Source organism: Elgaria multicarinata, chromosome 2, assembly GCF_023053635.1.
Source record: "Elgaria multicarinata webbii isolate HBS135686 ecotype San Diego chromosome 2, rElgMul1.1.pri, whole genome shotgun sequence".
NCBI classification, from domain to species: domain Eukaryota; kingdom Metazoa; phylum Chordata; class Lepidosauria; order Squamata; family Anguidae; genus Elgaria; species Elgaria multicarinata.
The window spans coordinates 42,404,695-42,422,226 of record NC_086172.1 but is presented as its reverse complement, the minus strand read 5'-3'; the positions used below and the strand labels follow the sequence as shown (position 1 = coordinate 42,422,226).

The following is a 17,532-nucleotide window of genomic DNA, read 5'->3' as shown; positions in this document are numbered from 1 at the left end:
TTCTGTGCTGGAATGCTGGCTGCTGTGAGAATCAGAATTCACATTCTGGGCTTTATTGGAAAGAGATAAAAAGGACCCATTTCCAGAGTGGGAATGTCATCTCACGAGAACCATATTTCAGCTATATGCTGTGGAAACATACCTTAAGTTTGATCCTCACTCTGATAAAAGTGGACACAAGCATCTTTCTATGTAGATATGCACACAGTTATGTAACAATAAAGTCACTCCCACTCTAAAAGCAGCTTGGTATCTAATGCAGAATCAATTGCTCTCTTGTTATATGCTCAATCATCTCAAATTTAAACATAAAAACCCAGTCTCAAAATATAGCCTCTATATTTTGTTAGAATTTCTCGGAGCAATTGACATTTATTTGAATGTGTATAAATCCTAAAGATGCCTATCCCAAACTATTTCCTATTCTGTAGATTTAAGATAGCAGCCTAAGTGAAAATCCAAAGTTCAGTCATTCAGGGTAACTGAAGGACCTTAATGACATAAATCAAATTATTAAGATTCTTAAGAATGCCAGACGATAAAAGAAAATCTAATGTGCAGTTATGGTGGCATTTTAAATAAGAGAACTTTAACAAACATTCTATCAAATATTATTGAAAAATGAAGACTTCCTACCCAAAATCTGGAAAACGTCGTTTGGACTTTCCCCCAGAAGCACCTTCACTGGATTCAGTTTTTTCTTCAGTTCTTTTGTCATCTGTGTTAAATGAAAATATTGGCATAAGGTGTCTGCCATTCTCACTTCAAAAGAAATCTAAGCATCCTCTTCATATAAGTGGAACAGAAACTGAATGAAACTAATGTACAGTTTCATGCAGAAAAGTGAGGTGACAGATGACTGAAGGGTTTTGACCTGGTTATTTCTTACAAGCACAAGAATGCCTTTATACATTTTATTTACATCAAAATTTAGAATTTGTATAATGTTGTTTATATTAGAAGAATAATGTGGAAGAATAACCTTTAGGGCTGATTCATAATTGGAAGAATTTCTGCTAAGGGGAAAACATTAGGGGAAAATTTGTTTACCGTTGCTTCAATGGAAAGCGCAATTGTCAACCTGAATCTAGCAAGTATAGATTTTATATTTATTTTAAAATTAATTATTTATATCCCATATATAATCCTCCTCCTCTCCATTTTATCTTCACAACAAAAACCCTGTGAGGTAGGTTGGGCGGAGAGTCTGTGGCTGTTTCTACACCTGCCTTTTTTCCTGGGATCATCCCAGGATCATCCCTGTGCATTGAAATGACACACAGGGGATCCCGGGAGCACAATCCCTTCATTTTCCTGGTATGCTACGTTAGGCTTGCAATGGTGAGCCTGCTTAATACGTTAGACTTTTCCAACTTAGATATAGAAAAGGGCCTGTGACTGGCCCAAAGTCACCCAGTGAGCTTCCACGGCTGTGTGGGGATTAGAATCTCCCAACTCCCAGTCTAATACTTTAGCCACTTCACCACACTGGCTCTCTTAACTTCAGTTAAGAGATTTTCACACATCTCTTGACATCTTTTGTCGTGCTTTGTCATTACATATGCTCAGAAGTAAACCATACCTAACACTAAGGAAGATGTGTCTATAACCTAGTTTGGAGCCATCTGAAACCCCACATTACAAATGCACTCTACTTGAGCTAGTTATATATGCTATATAGAGTTATATAATGGTAAGCGATGGTTAAGGGCAGCAGTTGAGGGAGAGGAAATTCATACATTAGAGTGAAGACACCAAAGGGAGGAATCATATGATCTACTGATGCCATCAGAGGGAGAGGAAACAACTGTCTACCACTCTCCATCTTGCCTGGATACAGCTACAGCTGAGAGGTACCCCACACTTCTGCGACAAACTGCCGCTGCTGAGGCCTTTAAAAGAGGAAGCAGCCACTCTTCCTTTGTGTTTAGATCCCTCTCCATGATCTGCTGAGCTTTGCAACTAGGGAACTAGTGCCTAAATTTACCCTTTTTTCCCCTTCTTCCTCCCACGCCACTTTACTTTTGTGTCATGCCTCTTAGACTGTAAGCCTGACAGCTTATTTCTGATCTTTCTGAGCAGCTCTGGGAGCAAAAATGGCAAAAATAAATACAATCCTCTGGTGTATTCTCAATTCCTTAGCCATGGTTAACAGTTGTCTGCACCAGTTGTATGAGCCACTGCATTGACAAAAAAGTATGTAGGCTAAAATGCAAGAGATAATACTTCAATATAACTGCTTCAACGTCCCTACTCTCGATATATTATAGTGATATGCTATATTAGGATTGCAATGTTAGACTTTTCCAACTTCTTTTACCAAATTATGCTGCTTTTTGCCATTGTGGCTATGCAACTCTCTTGAATGGAGTGGTGCATGGAAGAATATATAGCAATTACAACTTTTAAATACAACGATTTTAGTTACCTTTGTTCACTTTTCCTTTTCCTTTTGATTCCCTGTGCTTAACATTTCTGCAGTATCCTGAAGGAGAATTTGGAGTAGTATCATCATTAGTTGCTGAATGGCTTGCTTCGGAACTATTTTCTGTGTGTGGTTTATACACTGGGGAAGAGTGCACAGAAACAGATGGACTTGATTCTAACAAACTGTCAGTGCTTTCAGCACGCTCACGTTTATCAACTCTTTGTTCTACGTCACTCTGCTGTGATGAAGTTAACTTTTCTGTCACTTCTGAAGACTTGGTCTGGATATTTTCCTCAATGTCATCATCATCATTATCATCATCATCCACATCCTGAAAACAAATATAAAAATAAAAGGATTTAATTTAAGTTCTAAGCAGCATAGGACCAAGGTATCTGAATGACCTTTTCCTGTATTAATATGTCCATTTGCTGGGGTTAGCACCCAAGGCCTGCCCTAGAAGGCTAGCAACAGCATTAGACCTGGTTCCTATTAGCATTATTTTTTCCTCCTCCCCCTAAGGAAAGCTGTTCATAGAGAACTGTTCATATAAATACAGGTATTCACTACAGCTGAGATTAAGCAGTAGCATGTCCACAGCAGCACAGATAAGAACTTGATAAATTTGATTTTTATGAGATCTTAAACATGTTCATTTTAACATTTAAAGCCCTAAACGGCTTAGAACCTGGCTATCTAAGGGACTACATTATGAACCTGTCCAGATATTACAATCTGCAGGAGAAACCCTTTTGAGTTTCTATTATCCACTATTATCCACAGAGGCCCATTTCTTCGGCAAACATGAAAGGGCTTTCTCCTGTGTTGGTCTCGAAGTGTGGAATGCGCTCCTTCAAGAACTATAGCTGGCCACCATTCTCCTGGCTTTTAGAAAGGGTGTGAAGACAATCTAAGTTAGCCTTTTAAATTGTGTAGCTATTTTAATGTTATGTTTTTCTGTTTTAAATGTTCTTATTTTTATTATTTTAAGCTTTTAAATTACTATGCTGTTTAGCAACCAAGACAGTACATAAATGTTTTTTTTAATTGCCCTGCAAATACCAGTGCAGTTTACCCCATAATGAAGATGGGGTAGGAGCCACACCGAGAGTGGTTTACAACAGCTCGGCAGTGAAGCTCTCTATTAATAAGGCTGGAATAAGACCTCAAAAATAACTTTGTTGCTGATAATGCAGAAATACTGCAGGTTAATGGTGGGACATAAATTGTCCCTCAGATTGTAGCATAGGTCTACTTTAACTGCCCCTTCTGCCCCATGTCTAGTCTAAATTCAGTATTCTATTGTATACAGAACTCTTGTTCTCCATTGACTAAAAAGTGCAATGTGTCTACATACAAATGTTTAAAACTTTAAAATTAAGTTTTTCAGACAAAGACAGGCATGAAACTTGTTTTATTAGTACAGATTCCAGGTCTAAACCCAGATATACAAAGGTGAGCTTCTTTTTTATTTTAATTTTTTTTCAACTGTTTCATGAATATGCCATAACATATCTTTAAGCTTTTAAAGCTTTTAAAACTTGATTTTGTTCTGACTTTACACTGTTAGTTTTACCCTACCCAGTGCCTGTTTACCCTACCCTGTGCCTGTTTGCATTCTCTTCCCCTCCTTATTGTTTTATTATGATTTTATTAGAATGTAAGCCTATGCGGCAGGGTCTTGCTATTTACTGTTTTACTCTGTACAGCACCATGTACATTGATGGTGCTATATAAATAATAATAATAATAATAATAATAATAATAATAATAATAATAATTTAATCAGACTATAACCTTAATGTTTAGGTTACAAAACACTACAATTAACTATTTTATTATTTAAATCAATATTTAGGATTCATGCACAAGATGGTTATTTTATCTAATTGCAGCTGAAAATCACTTCTCATATAGGCAGGTTCCATACTTGAATCAGGTTCCAGTATCAATCCGATCATGTGATAAAATTACAACACAGACCATCTGGTGACACTCCTTGAGGCCTGCAGCATTGGGCATTCTATCACAAGATGCCAGTAACCCACATGTGAAGCGGAGTAAAATATTCCTGAGTCATTCCTCCCATCACATGGAGGCAATGTTCACCAGACCACTGCATAAACGCATGAATTAGCCTATAAATACTGTTGCATTAAGCTGCTCCAAGGGGTTACATCCTGACTTGCTTTATTTGTACAGATAACAGAACAAACCTTGCTATGCTGAATTTCCAGAAAACTGAGATAGTAATTACATGGGTAATCACCTTGGTGTAAGCCTCCTTCCTTTAAAAAAGTTATATACAGGCTTTCAGAAGACTGAATATTCTTGTTAGCATGGTGTTATCAAAATCTGCTATTACACTGGCACTTGAGATCTGACAACTTGTGCACAGCAGCAGAAAAAGTGAACACTGTCTAAATATTACTTAAGTATGGATTAAATCCACTTGTTTGCTTGCTCAGAAAGCTGATAGAACAAAGGTACAAGGGACCTTCAAAGCCGCCTGCCAGAAGTGCTGAGTAAATGATGTAATTTATCTCATGAATGCATTCATTATAGACAAAGTTACGAACTGTACCTGAAAATCCATGGAGAAAATACTGTACCTGTGAGTTTATATCTTTTTGTCCAGCCCCAAGAGATTCTTTTAGCTTTGACCGAGAAGGTGGCTGACGTTTTACTTTCAAGGCAAGCTGAGCTTTTGCTTTATGTGCACTCGTGTCTAACCTTGGTGTGTCCCCCACAAAGGTATCAAAATCTACAACAAATTCATAGTTTCCTTTAAAATGGATATTCCAGCATTCCAAATCTCTCTTTGCTCCTCTAACAACAAAAGTAGTTAGTGCTCTTTTATAAACTAGTATTCAAAGTTTTCAGTAACCTGACTCTCTTTATAAACTGAATGGAATCATTGTGGATTCCAGCTCCAAAGCTTCCATACTCTTTCAACAACCCAGCTGGTCCAATAAAATGTCCTTTAATTTGTACCTCATACTATAGGGAAAAAACCCTTAACTTTGTATACTAAATTTTACAAGAGAAGGCAGGCCTTATTGAATCAACTCAAACAGCTTGCAACTCAACATGGTTCACAACGGATAATTTTTAAAAGATATAATTTCTGTTTTGTATCCTTTGTGGAATTTCAACTGTTGTTGAAAATACAGTATCTTTTAGCTCTTCATTCCCTCACTTCTACTGAAGCTACAAAGCTTATGCTCCCTCTCATTTGTTAGCTTTAAAACTGCTCAATTTAGAAACTAACATACTGTATATACTATCAAGACTATCTTTCACAGCAAAATTCACAGTGATACAGCATATTGCATATATTTATGAAATCAAAGGATTGTTTTAAAACTTTTACTTACCAGAAAAATCTAATTTCTCCATTGAAGCTTCGATTTCCTGAACATCACCTTTTACTTCAAAATGCTCTGTGAGTTGTTCAGGACTTGAGGTGCCAGTTTCTAATAAAACACTATTCCCAAACAGATAAGGAAGTTTCTCGTATATTTTTAATTTATCTTCAAGCTCTGTAATCTAAAAAAATGTTACAACACAATTTTAAAAACCAAGAAGCACTTGTAAACATTGTGAAATATGACATTTAAGAAGTCAGCTTGCCTAACCTTCTCCCGCAATATTTTCAGCTGATTTGCATGCTCCAGGTTTCTCTCTTCAAGAACTTTTGTATGATCCTCTTCTTTTTTTATGAGTTCTACTTCTCTGGTTCAGGGAAGAGACATGACAATGTTATGCAATATAGAAGGATTTCATCTACTGGAAAAGGGCAGAAACCAATGCTGCACTACCACGACATTGTAGTAGCGTAAACTATCTCAAGTGCAATGGCAATAGCACTTGTGATGGGAAACCCATCACATCAACAAGTGGTATTGGTGGTGTGCTAGAGCAACGTTAGTGGTAATGCAGAGCTGGATACTGCCCAAAGCTTCATGTATTACATTGAGCTAATTATCTCTTCCTAGTAGCTGAAGCCATTTCCAAACATTCTCTTTCTTGTTCAGCTCACTAACTGAATTTGACTAGTGCAGACAACTCTCTACAGTTTACCCTTTCTATATTTCAATGTGTTTCCATTCCCATAGCTACTGAATTCAAATGATTCTTGATTTTTTCAATTATCATCCAAACTGAATCACTGACACTACCATTTGTACTACTTTGACCCTATGCCATGACTGCAAGATGTTACATATACACACAGCTTTCAATGTAGTACATGCAAAAAATGACAAGTGTAGACATGTATGAGCTCCTGAAAGTACATGATAATGAACTCACTTCTGCTGATATTCTTTGAGTAATTTCTTGGCTTTGTTGTATTTTTTCTCCAGGGCATCATATTGTTCCTGAGTTTCTTTAAGATGTTCATTTACTGTTTTACATAAACTCTGTGCTTCTAACCAATAGGTCTCCAACTTCTTTATTTTTTCTTTGTTCTCATCTAAAGTTTCCTGGAGCTGGGATTTACTTAACTCCCATTCAATCTTTTCAGCTTCTGTTGCTTTTAACTTTAAAAAACAATTCATCAGAGTATTAGCTTTACTATGGTCATCCTTCACAATCTATTAATATATTTGAAAAAGAAGTCAAAGTATAACAAGTTCATTCTCTAGTAGAATAAGGAAAGTAAGAATGCATACAACAAAACTACTGGCATGTTATTTCAATAGAAGAACCTAATAACATGAACAACTAATATTACCGGTTAAATTTCTAGAAACTCTTCACCACTAAACCTGTGCAGGATCATTTTATGAGAACTCTTGTTTGTTTTCATCCCTGGTCTTATCTAAAAGAACCTGACAACTAACATTCTAAAATTCAGACTAGTTGGGCAGGTCCTACTGAAGAAGAATCAAAATGGCTTCCGCAAAGGCAAGTCCTGTCTCACTAATCTACTAGAATTCTTTGAGAGTGTCAACAAACATGCAGACAGGGGTGATCTGGTGGACATTGTTTACTTGGACTTCCAAAAGGCTTTTGATAAAGTCCCCCACCAAAGACTCCTGAACAAACCTAGTAGTCATGGAATAAGAGGAGAGGTCCTCTTATGGATCAGTAACTGGTTAGAGAACAGAAAACAGAGAGTAGGAATAAATGGTCAATTCTCACAATGGAGGAAAGTAAATAGTGGAGTCCCACAGGGATCGGCATTTGGACCAATCCTTTTCAACTTATTCATAAATGATCTGGAATTAGGAGTAAGCAGTGAAGTGGCCAAGTTTGCCAACGACACCAAATTATTTAAGGTTGTTAAAACACAAAGGGATTGTGAAGAGCTCCAAAGGGATCTCTCCAAGCTGGGAGAGTGGGTGTCCAATAGGCAGATGCGGCTCAACGTAAGCAAGTGTAAGGTGATGCACGTTGGGGCCAAAAAATCCAACTTCAAGTACAATCTAATGGGATCTGAACCGGCAGTGACCAAACAAGAAAGAGATCTTGGGAGTGTGGTGGACAGCTCAATGAAAATGTCCACCCAGAGTGCGGCCACTGTGAAGAAGGCAAACTTCATGTTAGGCATTATAAGAAAAGGAATTGAGAATAAAATGGCCAATATTGTACTGGCCTTATACAAATCGATGGTGTGACCACACTTAGAATACATTTTTAGGCGAATACTTTTCACCTAAATACTTTTCACCACACCTAAAAAAGGATTATAGAGCTGGAAAAAGTGCAGAAAGGGCAACTAAAATGATTAAAGGGCTGGAGAATTTCCCCTACAAGGGAAGGTTACATCAACTGGGATTGTTTAGCTTGGAAAAAAGGAGGCTAAGGGGAGACATGATAGAGATATACAAAAATATGCATGGTATGGAGAATGTGGACGGAGACATTTTTCTCCCTCTCAAAATACTTGAACCCGGGGTCATCCCATGAAGCTGATTGCTGGGAGATCCAGAACAAATAAGAGGAAGTACATCTTCACACAGCGCATAGTTAAATTATGGAACTCACTACCACAAGATGTAGTGATGTCCACCAATTTGGATGACTTTAAAAGGGGATTGGATAAATTCCTGGAGGTGAGGGTTTTAATGGCTACTAGCCCTGATGTTTGTGTGCTATCTCCAGTATTCGAGGCAGTAAGTCTGTGTACACCAGTTGCTGGGGAACATGGGTGGGAGGGTGCTGTTGCACCATGTTATGCCTTGTTGGTCCCTGGTCAACAGCTGGTTGGCCACTGTGTGAACAGAGTGCTGGACTAGATGGACCCTTGGTCTGATCCAGCAGGGCTCTTCTTATGTACGGAAGACTCCTTTCAACCTACCTGTAAAACCAAATTAGATAAATGTTTGTTATAACTCATCCTTTCCAAATCTGGCGTCTTCCAGTTGTCTTTCAACTCCTATCAGCCACAGTGAGCATGGCAAACCCTCAAGAATTCTGAGAGTTGGGAGTCCAAAACACCTGGAGGACACCAGGTTGGGGAAGGCTGAATTAAGTTTACGTCATTTCCCCTGAATATCACTAGGATGTTAAGTTTCTTGTCTTTTGAACTGGTTTCTGCTGATCTATTGCATCAGTCAGCTTCTTACCAACAATATTTTGAAGTTTGTGTGCAAGCCATGGGAGCTGTATTTACATTCAATCCATTTTCTGTATATAGGTAGGCAACAGGATCCTACAAAGGATTTCTGGATCTTAAGTCTGAGTAGCTCCTATGGCAAACTTCTACCAGATGTATTGCAGAATGTTGATATCTTGTTTATAAGCTTAGTGTTTTGTTAAATCATTGCATATTATAATACACTGATTAAAAAACCCCATAGATAAATACATACACAAATGGTAGCAGAAAAAACATTCTACTAGCTGTGGGTTCTTCTATCAGTACAACACTGTGTTGGAAAAAGTAATTCAGAAAAAGCAGCTCCTTCCATTCAATTTTTAAAGGCACAAGAATCCTGTTGGGGTCTAGATCTGGCAATTCTATTCCTACATTATTATTTTTACTAGCAGAGAAGCAATATTCCTAGCCTTCCCACTTGCTGTGTAGGGGACCCACATAGTTAGGTATGGCAACACCTTTTCCTTCTCTCTGATCCTAAGTGTACTGTTTAAAGTACATCTCATATCAGACTGGGACACCTGCTTAAAAGTCACAGAGAAAACAGGAGCCTCTGCAGAAAGGTCTTTGTAGTAGGAGGTAATAAATCCAAATCCATCATGTAATTCTATGGGTCATGAGCAAGGAAGGGGAAGTGCCCTTGCCCACAAAGGAATGCATTATACTCCTCACTGAATGGCAGTAGAATAGGGAAGCAGGACAGAAAAACACAATACATCCTCCCTCCAATGCATTCACCCTTTTCACTTGGATATGTCTAACTGAGCTTGTTTTTTGTTTCAAAAACTTTATTATCTGAAATGGTTTAATGAACACTTCATATTTATAACAAGACACTAGGAAAAACACAAAAAAACATAGAGGCCAATGTTCTTTACAGATCATCACTACAAGAATTATTTGAAAAATGAGTTTATGTTGGGCTGAATTTAAGTATTCAGTTTTATTTTGTACTCAGTGTACTCAATTTTAGTTTTACAAATATCTAATACAAACCAAAATTATATTCATATCCTATCACATATTAAAAACGTACCTTTTCCTTGAGTTGGTTAACTTCAGCTGTTGTAACGGCATGTTTTAACTGTAGCTATAAAAGAATATAAAAAGATTTGTCAAAGGGGAAAAATGGGCATGTGAAAGATTATTGTTTTTGTAAGATCTCTCATTATGTCTTTATTTAACCACTTTAAGCTAATGAGACTGCTGTGGTCCTACAGCAGTTTGAAATATTTGTAAAACTTTTCCAGTAAACTTGAACCACCTCAACAAATGTAACGTCAGTTGTCCTGTGGCATATCATCTAATCCCCACTTTCATTCTTTTTAAGAAAAAGAAAATTACATTTAACTTACTAAGCTTTCAGGGATCTGGTTTACCCCTACTACAATGAATGGGAAAGTGAAACTACCAAACATCAAAGCTAAGTGGGGTCCATTCCATCCCCAGCAACTTCTCAAAACAGGGTAGACAAAGTAATTTAGCATTTTACCTGTATCATAAATTCCATTTTTGTAGTTATGCCACTTCAACACTGGAATATATTTTTCTGCATTTTCTTTTAAAAACTAATTTACATTTCTACACACACACACACACACACACACAGAGCACTGCAGAGATCTGTTGGACTTTTAGAATCAATTTTATACTTTGGAGTTTATAGTGCTCCAAGTAGGCTTTATTTTAACATAGGAGTTAAGACTCCCATAATGCAAACTTGCAACACTGATTTTTTATTTGTAAAGTTCTTCTGAAAAACAATCACCTAGTTATGTTATTGGGGGACACTGGATCCGTTACATCATTCACTATGGGATGGCTATTTCACTTCGGCATTTTAGGTTTGCTTTCTCTCCTGTTTTGTCCTCCTGGGGCAACCTCTTTTGGCCCGAGGACTGGTTTCTCTCACCGTGAAACTGGAGGGCTGGATGACATAAAGGGCTGAAGTCCACCCCAAGCCTCTCCTCTCCTAACAGCATCTACCCCATTCTGCTGACTCTTTCTTTCTCCGTGCAAAGAGAGGCATGAAGAAAGGGACTCCGCCGGTGCTTGCAGAGTCAGGCACTTCCTTCCCATGCTGCTCCCACCCCAGTTGGAGCACAAGCAATGCAGGAGCGGAGTCGGGTAGGCAGCTGTGGCACTGCCTTCTTCAAGCACCTGCCAAGTCAGGCACAAGAATATCCATGTTATCTCCAATCAGTGATTACCCTTTGGGGATGCCCCTTTGCGCTGGCTCACCCTCCCCTTCTTCTTACAGAAGAATCACCGATGAGGACAGTGTTAACACTGCGAGCTCCAATGGACCCCAATAGTTTTGGGGTTGAACTACGTTGTTCAAACGTGATGTTAATAACATCTCTTTTGTTAGGTTAAACTGGGGTCATTTTGAGATCAATCTTATCTTTATTTCCAGTCTAGGACTAAAGGGATCTGCTGTACTACAACAGCAGACTGATACTGTAAACAACAACAAGATGGTACAGAGTAGTATAGAAAGGTTAGGCTGGTACTTATACTGCTAAAATTTCTTGTCCTTCATTCTGAGTATCTATCTCTAAAATATAGAAAGCCCAATGGAGCAAGGGAAATCCATGCACACAATGACATTATTGTAGTCTGTTGACAGTAAGACATGTTTAGAGTCCAATGTAAGTTAGATCTCCTGTTTATCATTTTACCAGATAGCAAAAACGGCATTGTACCTCTTTAAATTTCAGCAGAAATTGTGTAGAATCCATGTCCAGGGGCAAATTAATATCTTCATTTTCAGGAAGATAAAACACTTCCACAGATTTTCCGTGTAAATGTGATTCAAACGAATCTTCGTCATCATCGTAATCATCATCCTGAAAAGGTATTTACTACTATGTTACTGAAGTTAAGTACAACCTCTTCCAACAAAGACAACTGACATAAAATATGAAATACAAACATTACATTACTATTATTGTTCTGCATGCTATGATTTGATTTTTCCTTCTCTATAAATCGGTAATGTAAAATCTTCAAACACAGTTTTTGAAGAGATGATTAGGTCACAAAATGATTACTTAAATAATTAACTGTTTCACATAGCATGGCAAGCTATCAATCCTGGCTTAATAAGCCATGATGTGCACAAGCAGTCTGATTGCTCCCACTTGGCTCCTTCTTTGTGCTAGCAGTATACCTTAGAGGCTTATTGTAAGGTACTGGCCCACTAACTCTGACACCCTCCTCAAAGTAGTTCTCAAGGAAAAGCAGTTGCTGGTTGGAGCTATAGATTAAACACACTTTGTTCGTTCAACATCCTCAAGGTAAAAAAAGGCAATTTGCTAGAACATATCACTGACAAACTGTAATCACTCCCTTTATTAGTGATGCTCAGGGATGTGCTGATCCTTATGTAGCTAAACAGGCACCACCCACAAAGAAGTATGCTCAGGGGAAGCTAAAAGGTTTGCAGAAGCAACAAAAACAAACAAACAAAAAACCTACAAAACTATAAATCCCCTTAAAAAAACTAAAGGAAGCAATAGGGGAAAACAGACTGTGCATGCATTTGCTTTCAAAGTGAAATTGTGTAGAATCCATGTCCAGTGGCAAATTAATATCTTCATTTTCAGGAAGATAGAACACTTCCACAGATTTTCCATGTAAATGTGATTCAAACGAATCTTCGTCATCATCATAATCATCATCCTGAAAAGGTATTTACTCTCTGCAGAGGCCACCAGTGAGGGAGGAAGCAGCAGCCAGGCACCTCTCCACCGTGCCTGGGTCCAGCTCCAGCTGAGAGCCCCCTCCCTCCTGCTGTCAACTGTAACTGCTGAACTTTGCAACTAAGATTGTAGTGCCTGAATTTGCTTTCCTTTTCCCCCTCCTCCTCCTCCCTCCCAATCCCCTTTCCTTTTGTGTCATGTCTTTTAGATTGTAAGCCTGTCGGCAGGGACTGTCAAGAAATACTTTTGTAAGCTGCCGTGAGAGCCTTTTTTGGCTGAATGGCGGCATAAAAATCCTTAAATAAATAAAATAAATTTAAAAAATGCAGGGGGCAGAACAGTAAGCAAATGCAGAGGTAAGGAGGCCAGTATGCAAAGTTGCTCACTCACAGGAGCCAAATTTGACCGTTATGTTGAGCCTGCTACCTCTAGGTTATATGTGCAGGTAAGAGGAGATGGAGGAGGGAAGGCTGAAGCAGGAAGGGCAGGGAAAGATGTGGAAACGAGCAAGAAGGGAGATGGAGGAGATAAAAGAAGAGGCACGGGAGGAAAATTGCAAATCAATCAACACAGCAAAGAGAAGAAAATACGAAGAGAAAAATAAAACAAGAGCCATAGCAAGGAACAAGGAAGCAGCAGGAAGAAATGGAGAGCGATGGTGGGGCAGGGAAAACAAAACAAGAGACAGAACAGAGCGGTTCTGTGGGTTATACTGGGAACACAGTGCCCTTAGCACCTCCATGCTTTTCCTCATCTGCTTGGCCTTTCTACCAGGGCTCCTCCCCACCTAGCACTAAGGTGGGGAGGAGCACTAAGCACCCCAGCAAATTTCTGTAGTCCAAAACTAGATGTAAAAGGGCAGAAGGAACCCAAGTTTCCTTTCTCTTTCACCACCTTGCTGACCAAGGAGATTGGACTGCTCCCTTCCTCAGCACTCTCCAACCCCAGCACCCCCCAATACATGTTGCTTGATCATTGTCCCTGCTATTGTCTTTGATTCCATCCCAAATCTCACTATCCTCCTCCTCACCTACTTTCTCAGCCCATGATCATCTTAGGTAGGAGCTAGGGAGTTGCTACAACCTGTATTCAGTTGTCACCATAGGGGAAATCTCCTGTGAGCCTTCCCCTATGCTTGCTTCTGCCCTTTGCAGGTTACAGTATCTTGGAGAACGAGAAGACTGGTTATCACCCAAAACAGAAGCACTCCTGTTAGAAGTAGAATCCACAGTAACATTTTATTGCAGGTCCCACCTGTTCTGTATCATCATGGGCAAATTGCTGCTCATATAAGCATCTCTCCTGTTCCAAAGTCTCACTGATAAGGCGAGCTACTTCACTCTGAGTTCCTGGTTTTTCTCTTCCAATCAGAAACCTAAGGAGAACAATCAACTATCATCGATATGTCAATATAAAATAACTTCGTATACTATACCAGTGCCTCCCAGCAGGTAATTATATAACATTTTCTCTTCAATTTTATTAATAACAATACACATACCTGACAGTGCCTTTTGTATTTTTTAGTACAGTTGCTGCAAAGAATTGGGTTACTCCTACAAGACTTATACCATCAACCTCAACGATCTGATCATTTACTTGGATTCTGCAAGACAACAAATAAACATTAGGCTTTGCAAAGAACACTATTACTCAATTCAGGAAAATAAAAATGCACATTAATGAAGAACCTGTTTGGTCATTACATTCTACAGAAGACTTTCAACTGGGTATCAGTCTTGATGACACATGCCCCTCCCCACAGGGAAAAAGTAACAAATGAAAAGGGGGAAAAACAAGTTTGTCCCTGGTTTAATATGTTTAAACACAAATATTGGCTACAATAATATGTGCTTAAATTAGGTACATTCTCCTTAAAGGGATAATATATGCTGTTTTAGGTCCCAGTGGATGCTATCTTTGCTACAGAGGAGAGGTTTTGTAAATTACCAAATATATCACTTTTCTGTCACTGTGGGAGTAATCGAAGATCTTCCTCACTATTTGTTTAGTTGCCCACTCTCACAGGTATACTGAAGAACTGTGAACACTGGACTGCCTTTCAAAGAAACAGATCTGCTAACAGTAACGCTGGGGTAACTTTTTAAATGGCTTTATTCACCCTGTCTTTAGAGACATCTATTGTTGAATTTGTTTACTATTATGTTGTTGTTATTATTATTATTATTTATTTATTTATATAGCACCATCAATGTACATGGTGCTGTACAGAGTAAAACAGTAAATAGCAAGACCCTGCCGCATAGGCTTACATTCTAATAAAATCATAATAAAACAATAAGGAGGGGAAGAGAATGCAAACAGGCACAGGGTAGGGTAAACAGGCTCTGCGTAGGGTAAAACTAACAGTATAAAGTCAGAACAATTTTTTTTTCTGGCAATTGAACAGAAACATAAGCAATCCACTGGTGTGTAGCCAACACACAGGATTAGATCAGGATTAAGGCTGCAATCCCTGGGGCTTACTTTTGAGTAGATATGTAAAGGATTACAGTACAAGATAGTTGTACTTAGTTCCCCAATGAGACAAGTCATAACTAACTTGTCTCATTCAGTTCAACTGGATATAAATTCAATTAACTTAGTCTGGATCCAACCCATTGGCTGCATTCAGACATAATAGTAAACTAAGGTGTATCGTTAGTAGACCAGGCCTACCTGAGCCATGAGTTCACATGCTCCTCCCCCTCATCCAGAGATGTTAACCTTTCCATATAATATAAATCTGAAGGAGGACATTTTACAAGAAAAAGCACGGAGCAAGTTGCCCCTAGTTTTTACTTTAATGATATTAGTGTTCTTGTCTTTCAATGATTCCTCCATTTATCCTATGATAGGTCATCAGGCCACTATCCTTGCGTAATATGCAGTTCCACTGTTTAATTTCAGTAGAAATTTCAAAGAAAGCAGAGAGTGTCACAGCAGGAGAAAAAGCTTGAAATTGAACAACAGATGTATGCATGCCTAACAAAAAACCCTAAGAGGAGTAGTCAGTAAGAGCTGGAAATAAACATTCCAAATGGCAAACATGATTGCATCTAGCCAACAGAAAATCTAAATCTGAATATTGTTTAAGAGGTTTTTAGGAGCACAATATGTCAAGACACCTTAATAGAGTATGATATACACAGTTTTAAGCAGGAATGGAATAAGGAATTGGATTGTTCCATTCTCCCTAATCAGTGGATCACCACTTTGGCATCTATATCTATCACATCTATGGATTAAGGCTGTGTTTTTTACTCAGCAAAACCTTTTGTTTCATGTCTATTGGACACTACAGTGTCTTTTTAAAAAGGGATTGTCTAATTCGGCTAATTGCTGGAGGTGCAATACAGCTAATTCTTCTTTTAAATAGATGTTTTGGCAATGTCTAGTAGTTGCTTCTTTTTGGGAAAAATTATTATACAGATAAATTTAGTCCTGGAACGGTGCTTAATATTTACTGATGTACACACTCTTTTAAATTATTTACCTGTTTTATGGAAATTAATGAATAGCCAGCATAAATGGATTCTCTGCACCCTCTTTACAGCTAAAAGATTAACATTACAACACTTGAAGGATAAATGCTCACTGCCTAGAATGCAATGGATTGAGGAATTTATACTGCTTTCAACATTTGAACAGATGGCACATAGGCGCCATCTTCAAACAGGTATTTATTTGGCTAACTGGTCCACTTTTGCTGAAGCCTATGTATTAATTGTTCGTAAGCTGTATTTTTATATACATGCATTTCATATTAATTCACTGCTACAGATATACACAAATATATGTATATTTAAAAAACTCCAAAGGAAAAAACAACTTAATAGTATTAAATGACACACATTTGCAAATCATCCCAAGTTGTTGATCCAAGAAGTAAAAAAGATGTACAAAAAACAAGGGTTCTTCCAACCTACAATTTTAAATGGTATTACTTAGTTTCCAAAGTTTGGCTGCAATCCTGCAATCCTGAACACACACTCAGGTGGCTTAAATCCCATTAAAGTCAGTTGGACTTAAGCAGCCTAACCACTGCGTGCAGGATTCCAGACTTGCAGTACAATCCAATACATGTCTGCTCAGATTTAAATCCCACTGAATTTAATATAGCTTATTCCTAAGTAAATGTGCATAGGACTACAGCCTTAAGCATTCTGTAATTAAAACCTTTTCTACAGCAGCACATATTCTGCATTCTCAAGGATACACATTGTTTACTTACTGCATTTCTCATAGTTTAAATACAATCCTTATATTAAATCTGCCCCATATGAGCCAGCCAATGGGCCTATTTCAGGTGTATTTCTCCCCCTCAAACCACTTTGTGCTGTGAGATAGAAAGCAGCTGCTAGACTCTTATGCCTCATGATCCACCCCCCACTGTGTGTAGACAGAAGTGACCACACTGAAACCACAGGTTTTGAATGCTGGATGTCTTGGTACAACCAGGAGGTCAGAGAAAAGAGCATGCAAGCTCAAGAGCAACTTATAATCTCTCAGTATAGAGAAGTTTGGGAGAAGAAATAGCATAGTGATTCAGTGACTGAGAAGCTGTTAACATGACATGACTTGGATCCTAAGGGAAGTTAGCAAAATTACTCTTGTGGAATGGGGCTTTCCTGCCTCCTCCATCTTGTAGCCCATTGTGCTTCCTGAATAGCTGCTTCTGAGAGAGGGGGGACCTTCTAGAATGCTGTTCAACATAGCTTGGGGAATCAAAGGAAATCAGAGACATCCCCTCTTTGCACAAACATGTGCCCTTATCTCTGCTTATTAAGTTA

At 38.4% G+C, this 17,532-nt stretch overlaps 1 protein-coding gene across 3 annotated transcripts in view; it reads right to left on the bottom strand.

Moving 5' to 3' along the window:
- LOC134392238 (neurabin-1-like) overlaps positions 1 to 17,532 on the bottom strand; it is a 48,452-nt gene that overhangs the window by 16,486 nt on the left and 14,434 nt on the right. For all 3 annotated transcript variants that reach the window (XM_063116386.1, XM_063116387.1, XM_063116388.1), the window contains exons 5-14: positions 14,241 to 14,345; positions 13,994 to 14,114; positions 11,741 to 11,884; positions 10,072 to 10,125; positions 6,743 to 6,972; positions 6,067 to 6,163; positions 5,806 to 5,977; positions 5,041 to 5,192; positions 2,429 to 2,759; positions 637 to 718 (exon numbers count right to left, since the gene is read on the bottom strand). In XM_063116386.1, the coding sequence (XP_062972456.1) occupies positions 637 to 718; positions 2,429 to 2,759; positions 5,041 to 5,192; positions 5,806 to 5,977; positions 6,067 to 6,163; positions 6,743 to 6,972; positions 10,072 to 10,125; positions 11,741 to 11,884; positions 13,994 to 14,114; positions 14,241 to 14,345 (1,488 nt within the window). The remainder of the gene's footprint in view (positions 1 to 636; positions 719 to 2,428; positions 2,760 to 5,040; positions 5,193 to 5,805; positions 5,978 to 6,066; positions 6,164 to 6,742; positions 6,973 to 10,071; positions 10,126 to 11,740; positions 11,885 to 13,993; positions 14,115 to 14,240; positions 14,346 to 17,532) is intronic.